The 12,189-nt window shown below is 53.3% G+C and overlaps 3 protein-coding genes across 3 annotated transcripts; 1 reads left to right on the top strand and 2 right to left on the bottom strand.

The window, feature by feature from the left end:
• Positions 1–1,246, top strand: Triagg1_941 (uncharacterized protein; the record flags this gene model as incomplete). The annotated part of the gene is made up of 2 exons (XM_062902951.1): positions 1–439; positions 519–1,246. The coding sequence occupies 2 exons, from the start codon at positions 1–3 to the stop codon at positions 1,244–1,246; spliced, it is 1,167 nt and encodes a 388-aa protein (XP_062760165.1).
• Positions 1,247–1,931: 685 nt separating this feature from the next.
• Positions 1,932–3,653, bottom strand: Triagg1_942 (uncharacterized protein; the record flags this gene model as incomplete). The annotated part of the gene is made up of 1 exon (XM_062902962.1): positions 1,932–3,653. The coding sequence occupies one exon, from the start codon at positions 3,651–3,653 to the stop codon at positions 1,932–1,934; it is 1,722 nt and encodes a 573-aa protein (XP_062760166.1).
• Positions 3,654–5,867: 2,214 nt separating this feature from the next.
• Positions 5,868–8,655, bottom strand: Triagg1_943 (uncharacterized protein; the record flags this gene model as incomplete). The annotated part of the gene is made up of 3 exons (XM_062902973.1): positions 5,868–6,248; positions 6,342–7,604; positions 7,675–8,655. The coding sequence occupies 3 exons, from the start codon at positions 8,653–8,655 to the stop codon at positions 5,868–5,870; spliced, it is 2,625 nt and encodes an 874-aa protein (XP_062760167.1).
• Positions 8,656–12,189: the final 3,534 nt, after the last annotated feature.

Below are 12,189 nucleotides of genomic sequence, written 5' to 3' on the forward strand. Positions count from 1 at the left end.
ATGCACGCCATCGCCATCCTCGGCGCCGCAGCCGCCCTCTGCCGTTCCGCCTCCGCAATGCCCAAGGCCACCCCCGAGCCTCAACCGGACACGCAGCTGCTCCGTCGCGCAAACCTCCAGCCTCGAGCAGATCCAACCGCTCCCTGGGTCACCGTCGGCGACGAGGGCACGCCCGTCAAGACCGTCACGCCCAAGGTCACCACCGTCAGCGGCACGCCCACGCTGGTCGACGTCGCGCCGCACGACATCACCGCCTCCGTCTTCACCTGGACCAGCTGGGGCGACATCTTCACCAGCACCGGCCGGCCGCCGAATCCCACCGCCACGAGCAAGAACCAGGACGGCGTCTTCTCGCGCTGCTACAACAAGGACGGCGAGGACGCTCCGTTTTGCACGCCCTACAAGAACAGCACGCTGACGACGGGCAGCATCTACTACAGTGGGTTTTTGTTTTGAATCAGGGTTGAGCAATTGGTATGGTAGACCAGGGACGGATATGCTAATCGAGTATCTACCAGTTACCTGGGACCCCGACTACTACAACAAGACTTCAGTCCCCAAATCAAACTCGACCTACGAAATCACCGTCCGTCTAGACTACCTCAACCGCACCAGCAACGAATGGGTCAAGCTCAAGACCTTTGACGACCAGCGCGTGCCCGCCTCCTGGGGCTTCTGGCCCCTCGAGGTCAAGTCCGACATGCTGCAGGGCGAGAAGCTCAACAACATCACAATCACCCTCCTCGCCGCGCCCCGCGGCACAAATGACAAGAACAGCTCCGTCGCCTTACCCGTGGCCTTTGCGCCCCCCGCCCTCCCCCAGAACCCGGAGCCCCAGGTGCCCAAGGGCAAGACCTTGTCCATCGCCCTGCCCGTCGCCTTTGGCTGCATCCTCTTCATCGTCGTGGGGCTCTTCCTCTGGAACCGCAAGGCCCGCCGCATCGAGCTCGGCAACATCATGAGCCGCTCCCGCCACGGCTACAGCGGCCGCAAGACCCGCCGCAACAACATCTTCCGCTCCCGCAAGGACGCGGGCAGCATCCAGCTGCACAATGCCGACGACCACCTCGCCGACGAGTATCACGACGCGCCCCGCCCCAACAACCGCCGTGACAGCGAGGCTCTGGGCAGTCTGGCCGGCACGCCTATTCATGAGAACTTTGAGCACCAGAACACTACGGGCTCTAGGAATGCGTTCCGGGATGAGATGGCGAGACAGAACCAGGAGAGACACGGAGGATACTAAAAATAAAAAAATAAGGAGAGGAACGACGTGTGAAACGTGATACTTTGTGATCCTGGCGGTCATGAGGATGTGATTGATACAATACATGAATCTATGAAGCATAACGTTGGATTGCATGTGTTACTTAGATAATTACCCTACGTGGATGGATTTCATTACGAAACTAATGCATCAACGAAGAAAGAGGAGACGATAATAGAAGTAGAAGATGAACAAGGACATGTAGACGAAAATATATGAATACATCATCTTGAATTAAGCACTTTTTGCCATGCTCATCTCCTAGTATATCATCCTAGTTCAAGATATGCTGCTCAAAAAAGAACAAATGGTATTTCAAAACAAGAAAAAAAAAGAGAACCGTAGCTCTCCCACTAAATTCAACGCCAAACCATCCATCTCTATGTCCATTCCAGAGAAACTCAAACTCCACCACCCAACCCAACGCTGTATTTCCCAAATGCCATGTCCCGAATTACTCCTTAAATTAACCCATTGCCTTGCTTCCAGCTTCTCCCTTTTCCACCCCAGAAAAATACCCCTTTGCTTTTTTTTCATTGCCACGTCATATCCGTGAATAAAAGACCTAAATGAGGAAAGAATATAAGAGCCCGGCACCTCCTCAGAAGAGGCTGTCATCGTCAACCCCCTTAAATCGTCTGCGCATTGAATAGAAAACAGACTTTTACTCGAACCTAGGGAATTTGGCAATGATCTCGTCCGAAATAGCACTCTCCATTGGCCGTTTGAGCGTGTGGCTGGACTGCATATCCAGTGACGCAGACCCGTTCGATGGTGCGTCTCCCACGGGCTGCTGAGGCAGTTGCTTTTGGCCGCCACCGACTTCGTTATAGCCAGCACACAGATCCAGCCTGTCCTCTCCCTCTCGCAGTGGTCGCATATACTCGGCCGGTATCGCCGTTACCAATTGGCAACTCAACTCGCATGGTTGATAAGTGTCCGCTGTCCAGTCGGGATCTGCATAGTTCTTGGCCTCAGCCAAGGTGTATCCCGTGCTGAATCCTTCGTGATACGCATCCGGCAGAATGACAATCGTCTCTCCCGGCCGTTGGTCCACGATTCGATATGGTATGCCCATTTTCTTGAGCTTCTCGGGGAAGAAAAACTCGGCTCTGTGGCGCATAAACTGCGAGCACTTTCCTTTCCTATTCAACGCCTCCTCAGCAATATCGACAGCAGTGGAGGGAACCACAATCCATATTTTGCGGCCCTTGTATAAATGATTCAGAGACGACAAGCGAAAGTCTTCGGCGTGGAGCTGGAACGTTGCGCCAAAGTGCTGGGCGGATTCGTACACGTAGGGCGTGTGTATTCCCGGAATAATGGCCTTCGTTCTGTCTAATTGATCGCCTGCCAATGGATGAATGGGGCTTCGCTCTGGCACTCCAGCTTCCCGTCTCTGCTTGGCAGTCCACGCGGGGACGTCGACTCGGTATCGCACATTCCGCATCTGCCTATCCTTGCTCTTATTGAAGAGCGTCTTGAGCTTTTTGAATTTCTCCTCCACACTACCCGACAGCTCGCCATCCGGCTCCGAAGAGGAAAAGGAGCCATCGCTCGGTACAGTGCTGACCTGCCAAAATGTCCTGTGGTTGATCTGCTTTATTCTGTAGGCATTGGCGGGTGCAAACTGTGATGTTTTCTCTGGGAGTGGCTCTTGGAGTTCTTCCGGGAGCACGATTTTGAAGCATCCGTCAAGCTCGGCGTGAAGGCTTCGGGCAAAAGAGAGAAGGCCAGGGAAATCAGCCCACTGCTCGGGTGTCGGTCGGATATGCAGCACTTGATGGCCAACGGGGCCGTCATACGAGTATGCGATTCCGTGCGTGTCTGGCTCGCTCAGAGGCGAACTGGCCCGACTGCTTCTTGTGGTTGGAGAGCTGTAGACCTCCGAAGAGCTGCAAAACCTGACCAAATCAACTTCATCTTCGGGTAGAAGCTCTGGCATCGGCAGTGGAGAAGGGCATTCAATCGCCTTTGGGTTCTCGTCTGGCAACTGCGAAGCCACAGCCTGCGCTGGCTCTTCCACGGCATCTGATGTTGGAGCACGCATTTCCTCCAGGGTTAGGGTTGCAGCCATTGTTGCTCCAGGTGCGTAGTTTTTCGATGCGAGGCTGTCGGTGGACGTCGGAAACTGCTCTTGCGCAGCCTCTGTTGGTTGAGCGACGGGCTCGGTATTTGAACCATCGCCTTGCGGTGGACACTCGTCTGCCACATCTTGAGCAGCCCGCTCGACGCCCCTCTCAGGAGGCGCACATGACGACGACGCAGGAGAATGCAGAGGGGCATCCATCAGCATCTGCGCAGGGCTCTCGTCCAGGCGGCCTTTGGCGCCTACAGACTGCTCGTTGGTCGTGTAAATGGTCTCGCAGCGAGGCTCTGCCTCCATCGCACGGCGCAAAGTACCCACAGCCGAACCCTGCAGCGACTTGGATGTGTGAGTGGCCAGGATATAAGGCGGGCGGCAGGGTTTCTCGGGGACTCCGACGGAAGACGGCTACAGACGTAAAGAGAAGAAAAAAACTCGCCGTGTAAAGGGCTTCGGGGTCGGCCAGGAATGCAGAGGCTGGATGAAACGTGCTGTTGGTTGTGCTGCTCGCTCAGCTTGCCGAAAACAAACCACAGCACAGCAATGGAGAATAGTAGGATCAAATGCTGTCTGTCCGAGCCAGGCTGAAACAGTTCCGCCCTCAGACGAGGTTTCCGCCCCACGAGATGCGGCTAGCTGCGTCCAACAAACACGCCGCAGGGAATCCAATCGAAAGCAGAGGAGATGGACGTCGCTTTGGAGTCTGCCTCGTCGTTTGGAGGGAGAGAAAAATGCCAAAAAAAGGGGGTGGAGGAAGAACGAGACGAATAAGTCAAAGGGCGTGATGTCTCTCCGAAGGACGTCGGAATAAAAGACGTTCCTTTAGTAGGTAGGAATTTGTAGAAGGGCAAGTCGAAGAGTCAGTGAAAAAGATCAAAGAAAGCCCCCCAAGCAATGGAATCAAGTCGCAAAATTTTCCAACTTCACACGCAACGACTAAGGTAGGCAGGTACCAGCTACCACGCTGACGTCGAGGAGCAAGCGGGAAATCCGGGCCGGCCAAGGGTATCGGTTACATAGGAGAGAAATAAATTGGGGGGAAAGAGAGTTTGAGCACCAACAACGCCCGTGGGGAAAAGAAGAAGAAAAAAAGACTCGGAAGCAGGTTGGCAGGTAGTAAAAAAATAAAAGGTGGTGGCAATGGCTCTTTGGGGGCGTTTTCATTTTTGCCGACGGTGGTTAGAAAGGGTACCTGCGTTCACTTGCCAGAGCTGCCTCTCCTGGATGTACCTGCGTCGGCATTGCTGGCGAACTTGACTCTTCCTTGGGGGAAGCCCGGAAGGTTGGGGAAATGACTCTGGAGAAAGTTGGCCATGGGAAACCGTGACCGTATCAGCAGCCGCAAAGCTGGTTCACGAGACGGAAATTCATTGTCACACAAGAAAAAAGCAAATGTACGTACATACTCTGTAAGGCATACAGTAGCGCAAAATCCTGCACATCAGCAGAGGCCGAATCCGGCAACTCATCTTTGCCAATCCGTTCACCAACACACCCCAATGAGGCCTAGCTGTTGCTTTGTATGCTTTTGTGCTGCTCACATTTTTTTTGCTGCCCTTTGATCTTTTTTTGCTTGTTTAGTGGACGCGCCATCACATCGAGCCAATGTCTGGTTGCGTCCCAGTCCCGTCCTCAATCCCACCGGAGCGGGAAACAGGGATTAGTTGCCCTTCTGGGATGAGATCCCGTTCTCGTGACGCGGGGGATCCGTTCCAGGGGTTCTGGCGAGTCCATTGGAAGGTGAACTGAACTGAACCCGTGCTACATGATCCGGGCACTGCATTAATGGCTGTACAGACGCAAGAGTAGATGATCCATGGAATTTCATCAACTTGGCTGGACCTTTTACTGTTTTATCTTGTAGTCAGCAGCGGCCCTGAAATGAACTGCTTATACTTACACGTACCTATCACAAAGGACAATTGCTTCCTTTATCGACGATATACATACTACTAGTGGAAACATGACCAAGAGAGGCAAAAACATTATCAGGAGGGGGAAAAAACACAGCTTTCAATTCGTCGTGGTATTTACTCCTTCTCTCTGTATACAGGCCAGAAAACCTAATCCACTCCCATCGCACAAAACAATATTCTTTCCAGCCCCCCCAACCTTGCTCGGCGATGCTTTCATCTTCTTATATCGCAAAAAACAACCGGCACATTTCTCCTGACTGCATAACTTCGTCAGGGCATTTCTTTCCCGCAACCCCGGTAAGCCTGGCAAACAAAGCCATTCCATATCATGTGGAATAAAAAGGAAACAACAAACAAAGCTTTGCTGTCAAGAAACATATACACAAGGGGTATTGAGGCTCCTCCCATCCCCCCCAGAAAGGAAGAAAAAGAACACGGGGAGGAGTGACGCCAAGATCGAAAAAAAAGAAGCATCTAGTAAAACACCATTGGGGAGAACTCGCCCATGATCCTTGAAATTTGAAGGCACCCTTCCTGTCTCTCCTCCACAAAAAAAGCCATGTATTTTGAATTAATGATTAATGACAGCTCGTCAACCTCATGAAAAATCATCTGCTTCTTGTGACGCCGCTGCAAGCTCCTCCACAGTCTCAACAAGTTCCATGGCTTCCCGAGCAATCTCAAAAGCAATTGGTGGCAGTGTCTGGGTCCAAGATTTCCATTCCTTTTCTTCGACTTCCGAATCCGCCAAGTCCTGGCCTCGACGGTTGGCTTCGACAAGGCTGTCTCGGCCATCGCTTAGGCGAACTACTAGGTTGCCACGACCGTATTTCTGGGCTTCCGAGACAATGCGACTCACGATGCCGCTGACAGAGCCAACGTGCGTAGAGATTTGGCGGATATCGCCATCTGCGCGGGCACAGTTGACCACGTTATGGATGTCGGGTATTAACAGGGCGTTTTGATCTTCAAGGTACGTCTGGGCCATCGTCAGTCATCCTGTGGGTCGTATTTTTTTTTGTTTTTGGTTTGCTTTGCTTTTGCAAAACTAGGCGTCGCCCTAAGCCCGTACCTTCAGACCTTCGATTTGGCCGTCGTGATGCTCCTCGCCGTGTCCGTTGTTTGCATACGCATCCATGGATGTCCGCGGAGAGTTGACGGGGCTATAGGCCGAAGATTCGATGCTCGCCCTGATGTTGGCAAGGGTTTTGAAAGCAGGAGCTGGAGGTAGGCCCTCGTGAGTCGTCGACCCTCGAGCAACGCTGCGCGGGGAGAAGAAGCCACTGGAGTCGATGGGTGTTGCGTTTCCGTCCTCGTCATCCTCCAGCTCTTCAGCAGGTGTTGGTCGGATTTTGGCAACTCGGAGAATCTCAACAATGGCGACTGTGAGATGTGACGCCGCTGCATCAACAAGGGAGATTGGTGTAATGCCAGAGCTTGCGGCAAAGCTCTTGGAGACGGTAATCAAGTGGTTCGCGGTGGCGGAAATCCGAGCCCGGAGCTTTCCCTGTTGCTGCTGAGCTGCCTCATTTCCACGGGGCGCGGACTCGTCCAAGTCTCTCGTAATTCGTCGGACGCTGACTACGACCCCTTTCATGGCATCAATGACGTTTTCCGGATGATCATCGCGGACCTTTTGCAAGAGTTCGTCGATGGCCATTTGGTATTTGGTAACGTGGACATCCCTGACTCGCCCATTCTCGTCCAGTAGAGTATTGTCGCTCGGCAGCTTGATGGAATCTCCATCCACGCTGAATCCGGCGGAAGAACCTCGCAGGCTCCTGATCTGAGTCTTGGTTTTTGCGTAGCGCTCTCTCCAGTCTCGAACCTCATTCTCGAGCTGCTCGATAGTCTTCTCAAGCGCCGCCTGTTTCTCGTATGTGGAACCGCTTTGCAGGGAAAGCTGCCGCATCTCGCGCAGAAACTCCTGGGCTTCAGCTCGCGCTTCTTCCGTCACTTGTTGCTGTTGCTGGAGAGAGTGGCGCAGTTCGTCATTTTCTCGCTGCAGATCCTCGTTTACACTGGTAGAAGACATCATGCCAACGCTTTGTCGAACTTGTTCCCGAAGTTGTTTGGTCTCTTGCTCATGTTCTTCGCGCACGCGCTCCAGCTCTTGCTTGAGCGAGATGCTGAGCTTTTCTGCCTCTGTCAGTTTTCCTTCGAGGTCTGAGCGGGCCTGTTCCTCTTCATCCTTTGCCGCAGCCTGTGACTGGTGGTTATCGCGCAAAGTGTTCATTTCCTCTTCCTTTTTCTTGATTTCTTCTTCCATGCTCGAGATCTTGGTATTCAAATCCTTCACTTGCGCCTCGTATTCCTCGATAATCTTCTTTTCTGCCTGATATGAGTTAGAAATCTAGACCATGGACCACATCATTACAAGTTGAATCATAAAAGAAGAAACTCACTTCTCCATTATCGGGGCCATCTGCGGCTCCGTATGCGTCTGTACCATCGTCGTCTTCCTCTATCATTGTACTCTTATTGGGAACAATGGTGTTGTTCTGTGTGGGGTGTCGCGGCATTGGTCGAGCGTAGTTGCCATTGGGAATGCTGGGCGATGGAGGCACACCATATGGGTCGATGGGCGGTGGTCCTCTGATCGAGCTGGCATTGGACGGCCTTCGCATGCGACTCTGTGATCTGGGTGGGTATTCGCCGCTGACGGGAGTCCCTGTGCGATTCATCGGGCCGCCTCTATTGGACATGGAGCTTCCACCGCGTGGGATGTCGTTGCCCACGAAATGCGGGAATCTGCGCTCCAGCTCGTGGAACACATCGGCGGCCAGATCTCGAAATCGAGGAGGCCCCAGTGACGACAGCCTCTGACGGGCTTGGTTTCGCTTGGGGTGGAACGTCTTCTCCGGCAGCAGAAAGGACGGCGGCACGTTGGGCGCATTTGGCGGAATGCGCGCTGCGGCCTGGCGGCGCACCAATTCGTCGTAGACATCGGTACTCAACTCGAAGAATTGGACGGGGGAAAGTCGTAGCAGCTTGTCGCGGGCCTTGTTGGGCTGCGGCTTGGCGTTTGGGTCGCGCGAGGTGAGGAAAACCCTCAGGGCAACGTAATGCTCCGAGAGGACGCCCTCGTCGAGGTTGGCGGCGGTTGGCGACTCGCCCCCGGCCTCGCTCCTGGCGTACATGTTCATGCCATTGCTGGATCGGCCGACAGACGGCGGCGGGGACGGGCCCCCCGTGTTTGTAGGCCCCGGAGGAAAGCCATTCATGCTCATGGTTCCCGAGGAGCCTCCAGAGGTGGGAGGCGAGACGAGGTTTCCGCGGTTGGGAAAGGATCCGTCGTCGTTGGCCTGGTACCGGGAGAAGGACCACTCGCTGCCGCCTACAGAAACTGGAGACAGCGGCGCATTGCGATCGCTGATGGTGCTCATGGTGGGAGGGAAAACAAAAGCAGAAGCAGGAGGGAATGGAAAGCGGCTAGCTCAGACGCCACGAGATGGGAGGCTTTTGGAGGTTTGCGCCCGTGCCTGACAGTGCGTGTGTGCAAGTGCTCGTAGAGAGACGCCACTCGGAACCAGTCCAAAAGCGCCTGTCGCGGTGCTAAAATGCCGTTCCCCACAGTGTGGCACCCCTAGTCGTAGTACTGAACAAGACGATGTGACTGCTATCCAGTAGCAGTGCAGTGCTGGCACGATTCTTGATTCGTCGTTGGCGTTGGGAGGCTCGAAACTGGATCAGCCGCGAGAAAGCGTGGTGAGATGGTGATCAATGCTAGTAGCTGAGTTGAGAACTGGAGTGGACTGGAGTGGACTGGAAAGCAGCCGGCGAGGTCGCTAGAAGGGCGTTTGGGCCAACTGGTGCACCGGCAGTTTTTGAGAGCTGCAGGCCTCTCTCTCTGTGGACGAGTCCTCAGGACTTGCAGGTCAATACAGGTATGTATGTAGTATACCGACGAGTCCAGGTAGCACAGTACGAGTGCGTGTATACAGATACCTACTAGGTAGAAATGCCGGACCTCGCAGGTAGTATCGAAACAACGCCCGACTCAAACTCCGTAAACCTGGCAAAGCAGCTTGTATCAAGGACGGACGAGCGTGGCGTGAGGCCGCAGAAGGAAGGCAAAATTGGCGACGGCGCTTGAAACGGCAATGCGAGCACAGGCAGGGATGCGCCAGCTCGAATCGAAAGGGCTGATTGTCCACACACGTCCGGGGGTGTCTCAAAAGGGGGGGGCTTTGGAGGTTTGCTGGAGAGATCTGGCGCAGGCGGAAATGAGCTGCTATGCCCTTGTTGGCAAATAAGAGTCGAGTGCAATTTCTCCCAGACGGCCCCGTACGAAGTACAAGTTAGGAAGGGAAACAGAGTAACAGGAGCTTGCTTGGCAAGGGGGGGGGGGGGGGGGGGAGCCAAAGTGTTCAGTTGCTGCAGACTATAGTAGAGAAGGGTTGGGAACGAGAAGAGAGAGACAGCAGAGACAATACGATACTCTAAGAGTTGAGGCGACCAGGGTCGGTGGGAGAGGAAGAGAAGCGGGCAGAAGGTGAAGAGAGAAGAGACTTGGAGACGCTGACGCGACTGCAGAGATCGATCGGCGGACAGCAATAAAATGGGCCAGCAGGTATTGAGAAGGTCCATGCACTGCTATACCATGGACCACAGGCATACGGAGCTAGGTAGTTACAGGGCATCTCGCTACAGCCAGGCGGCTTGGTTCATTTGATGCCCATCTGGTGTGGTCTTGTCTTCAGTGGCTGTTGGACCCAAGAGCTGACGGCTTTCTGGCTGCTTCGGCTGATGCTGCCATCGTGACTGGCTGTCCGCTGGGCCATGAGAATAGCCTCTCTCCACCGACCCCAACCGTCGGTGTGCAGGTCATGGATGATTTAGCAGGTCGTAGCACTTGTGCAGAGGTGGAGACAATCCTACCTAGCAAGAGACGCGGTATTATCACGACTTCAATCCTACCAGATGTAACCTTGCGTAGGTAGTCCACGGCACTATTCACATCAATGGATTTCAAAGTCCATATTCATTGGTAGGCAATCTATTGCTTCCATGTGCACTTTTTACATAGCCTGGATTAACACGCCCTGCCAATGGCAATGCAAATGCCCGGACGCGAGTCTTTCGCCTTGCCTCGCCTCTCGCCTCATCCTCATGGCGCCAACGCCATTTTGCGTAGCGTTCGGCTAGAGCTGGGGGAGTGGACTTTGTTCCCCTGAATTGCGGTCTCGCCGGGTTCTGATTTGCTCTGCAATCGCTGGCGCCACAGCTGGATCGGGGGGGCTTGGTGGTCTTTGATTGATTGTCACTTTATGATCCAGGAACGAGGCCTCCATAATCATAATGCCTGTCCTCAAGAGACAATTGCAAGTGTACAGTATGTGTGTAAGCGTAGTACATGTTGAGATCAATCAAACTACTACTCCGTACAGAGCCATCATCTATTGGACAGAACAACAAATGCGGACTACCGGAGCAATTCTGCTGACTCTCTGAAATTGAACAGCCCTTGTGTCTTCCCGTGGATGACGAGCATACGCACTCAAACCGCCCCAGTCTTCATCTTGGATACTGCTTCACGGCCCCGGGGATCCTCCCACCAGGGGGGTCTTGCGTTCACCAGAATCCGATACAGCACAGCCAGATTCCGGTGACTATTAACCGTGCCCTGGAAAAGCACCGTGCTCATAGAGGATCCGTGCCGCGCGTAGTCTTCACCTTCCATGTAGAAAACGTGATTCAAATGCTCGGGGAGTGACATACAGCGAGCCTCAACATTTGCATCAATGCGTTATGGGATTCTCGGAGTAATATAAGTTGGTGCTACGTAGTACGCAACCAATTCCACAAAACCCGCATCTAATCATATCGAAGCAGCCTGAACTCCGTAGATTAAGAAGCATCCTTGCTCACACCCATGGCCTTGGTCTAATAACAGTTGTCCGTTTCCAGTGCTAGTGCTCCGCCTGCTGCGACTCTGTAATGAGTGACCAAATCTTACTCTCCCCGCACAACAGGCACATTCATACTGCGCGATAGTGCGACAGTGACGCTATGTTCTAATGTCGGAGCCCTCTTGGCTCCGTACAAGTGAAAGCATGCGTGGACGGATGCCGACAGAGCTCATTCGTCCGGGGACGCTGTCTGAGACACGACACGAATCTTCCCAGTATTGCCGTGAATAACTTTGCGCGACTTGGACGTCTATATCGGGCCCGAGTAAGGCCATTTGCCCTATGGTGGTGAAGTACTTTTTGAAATCTGTAAGGTGAACCGAACAAGAAAACTGCGCTCAAGTGTGTTATTCATTCCTTCAATTATAGTCAAGGTTTGGATGGCAGAATCCGGCTCTCTGTCCACTCGGAAGCCTCCCGAAACCAACAAAGATCTGAAAAGTCTCTCGCTCTTCCAATCATCAGCTAATCCCGTTCTTGTCAAGAGCCAATCTGGAAATCTGCCACTCGAGATCTTGCATTGGAACGAGTCGATTGGCAGATCCGGTTGCCGGCCACCCAACAGGAACTGCAAGCCACTCGGGCTAGACGCGGGTTGGTGCATATACGAGGATCAACGCCACATTTTCTCGCCGTCGGCCATTTCGCAAAACAAAACAGAAAAGCTTAGCGTTGCCTTTGTTTTCACCTGGGTGTTTCATTGGACATGTATGTGTCCGGTTGAGCAGATGAAGAGAATAGTTGGTCAATAATGCGAATAAAAACCAGCTGTTTATTAGAGAATTTAACGCCATAGAGTCATAAATGAGTTGCAGGTTGAACACCCTGCCCGGCCGGTGTCTTCTCGATCTGATATCCTGAGGCAGTTCTCCTACGGAACAAACAACAATGAAGCAGTTACTTTCTGCTATATCACCAAAACGCCACGCCAAATCCAAGACGACTTTCATCGTCATGAGCAACATACATGGTCAAAAAAACACGCAACGCTAAATATCCCATCTTCGC

This window comes from Trichoderma aggressivum, assembly GCF_033847375.1.
Source record: "Trichoderma aggressivum f. europaeum strain CBS 100526 chromosome Unknown scaffold_002, whole genome shotgun sequence".
Lineage (NCBI taxonomy): Eukaryota > Fungi > Ascomycota > Sordariomycetes > Hypocreales > Hypocreaceae > Trichoderma > Trichoderma aggressivum.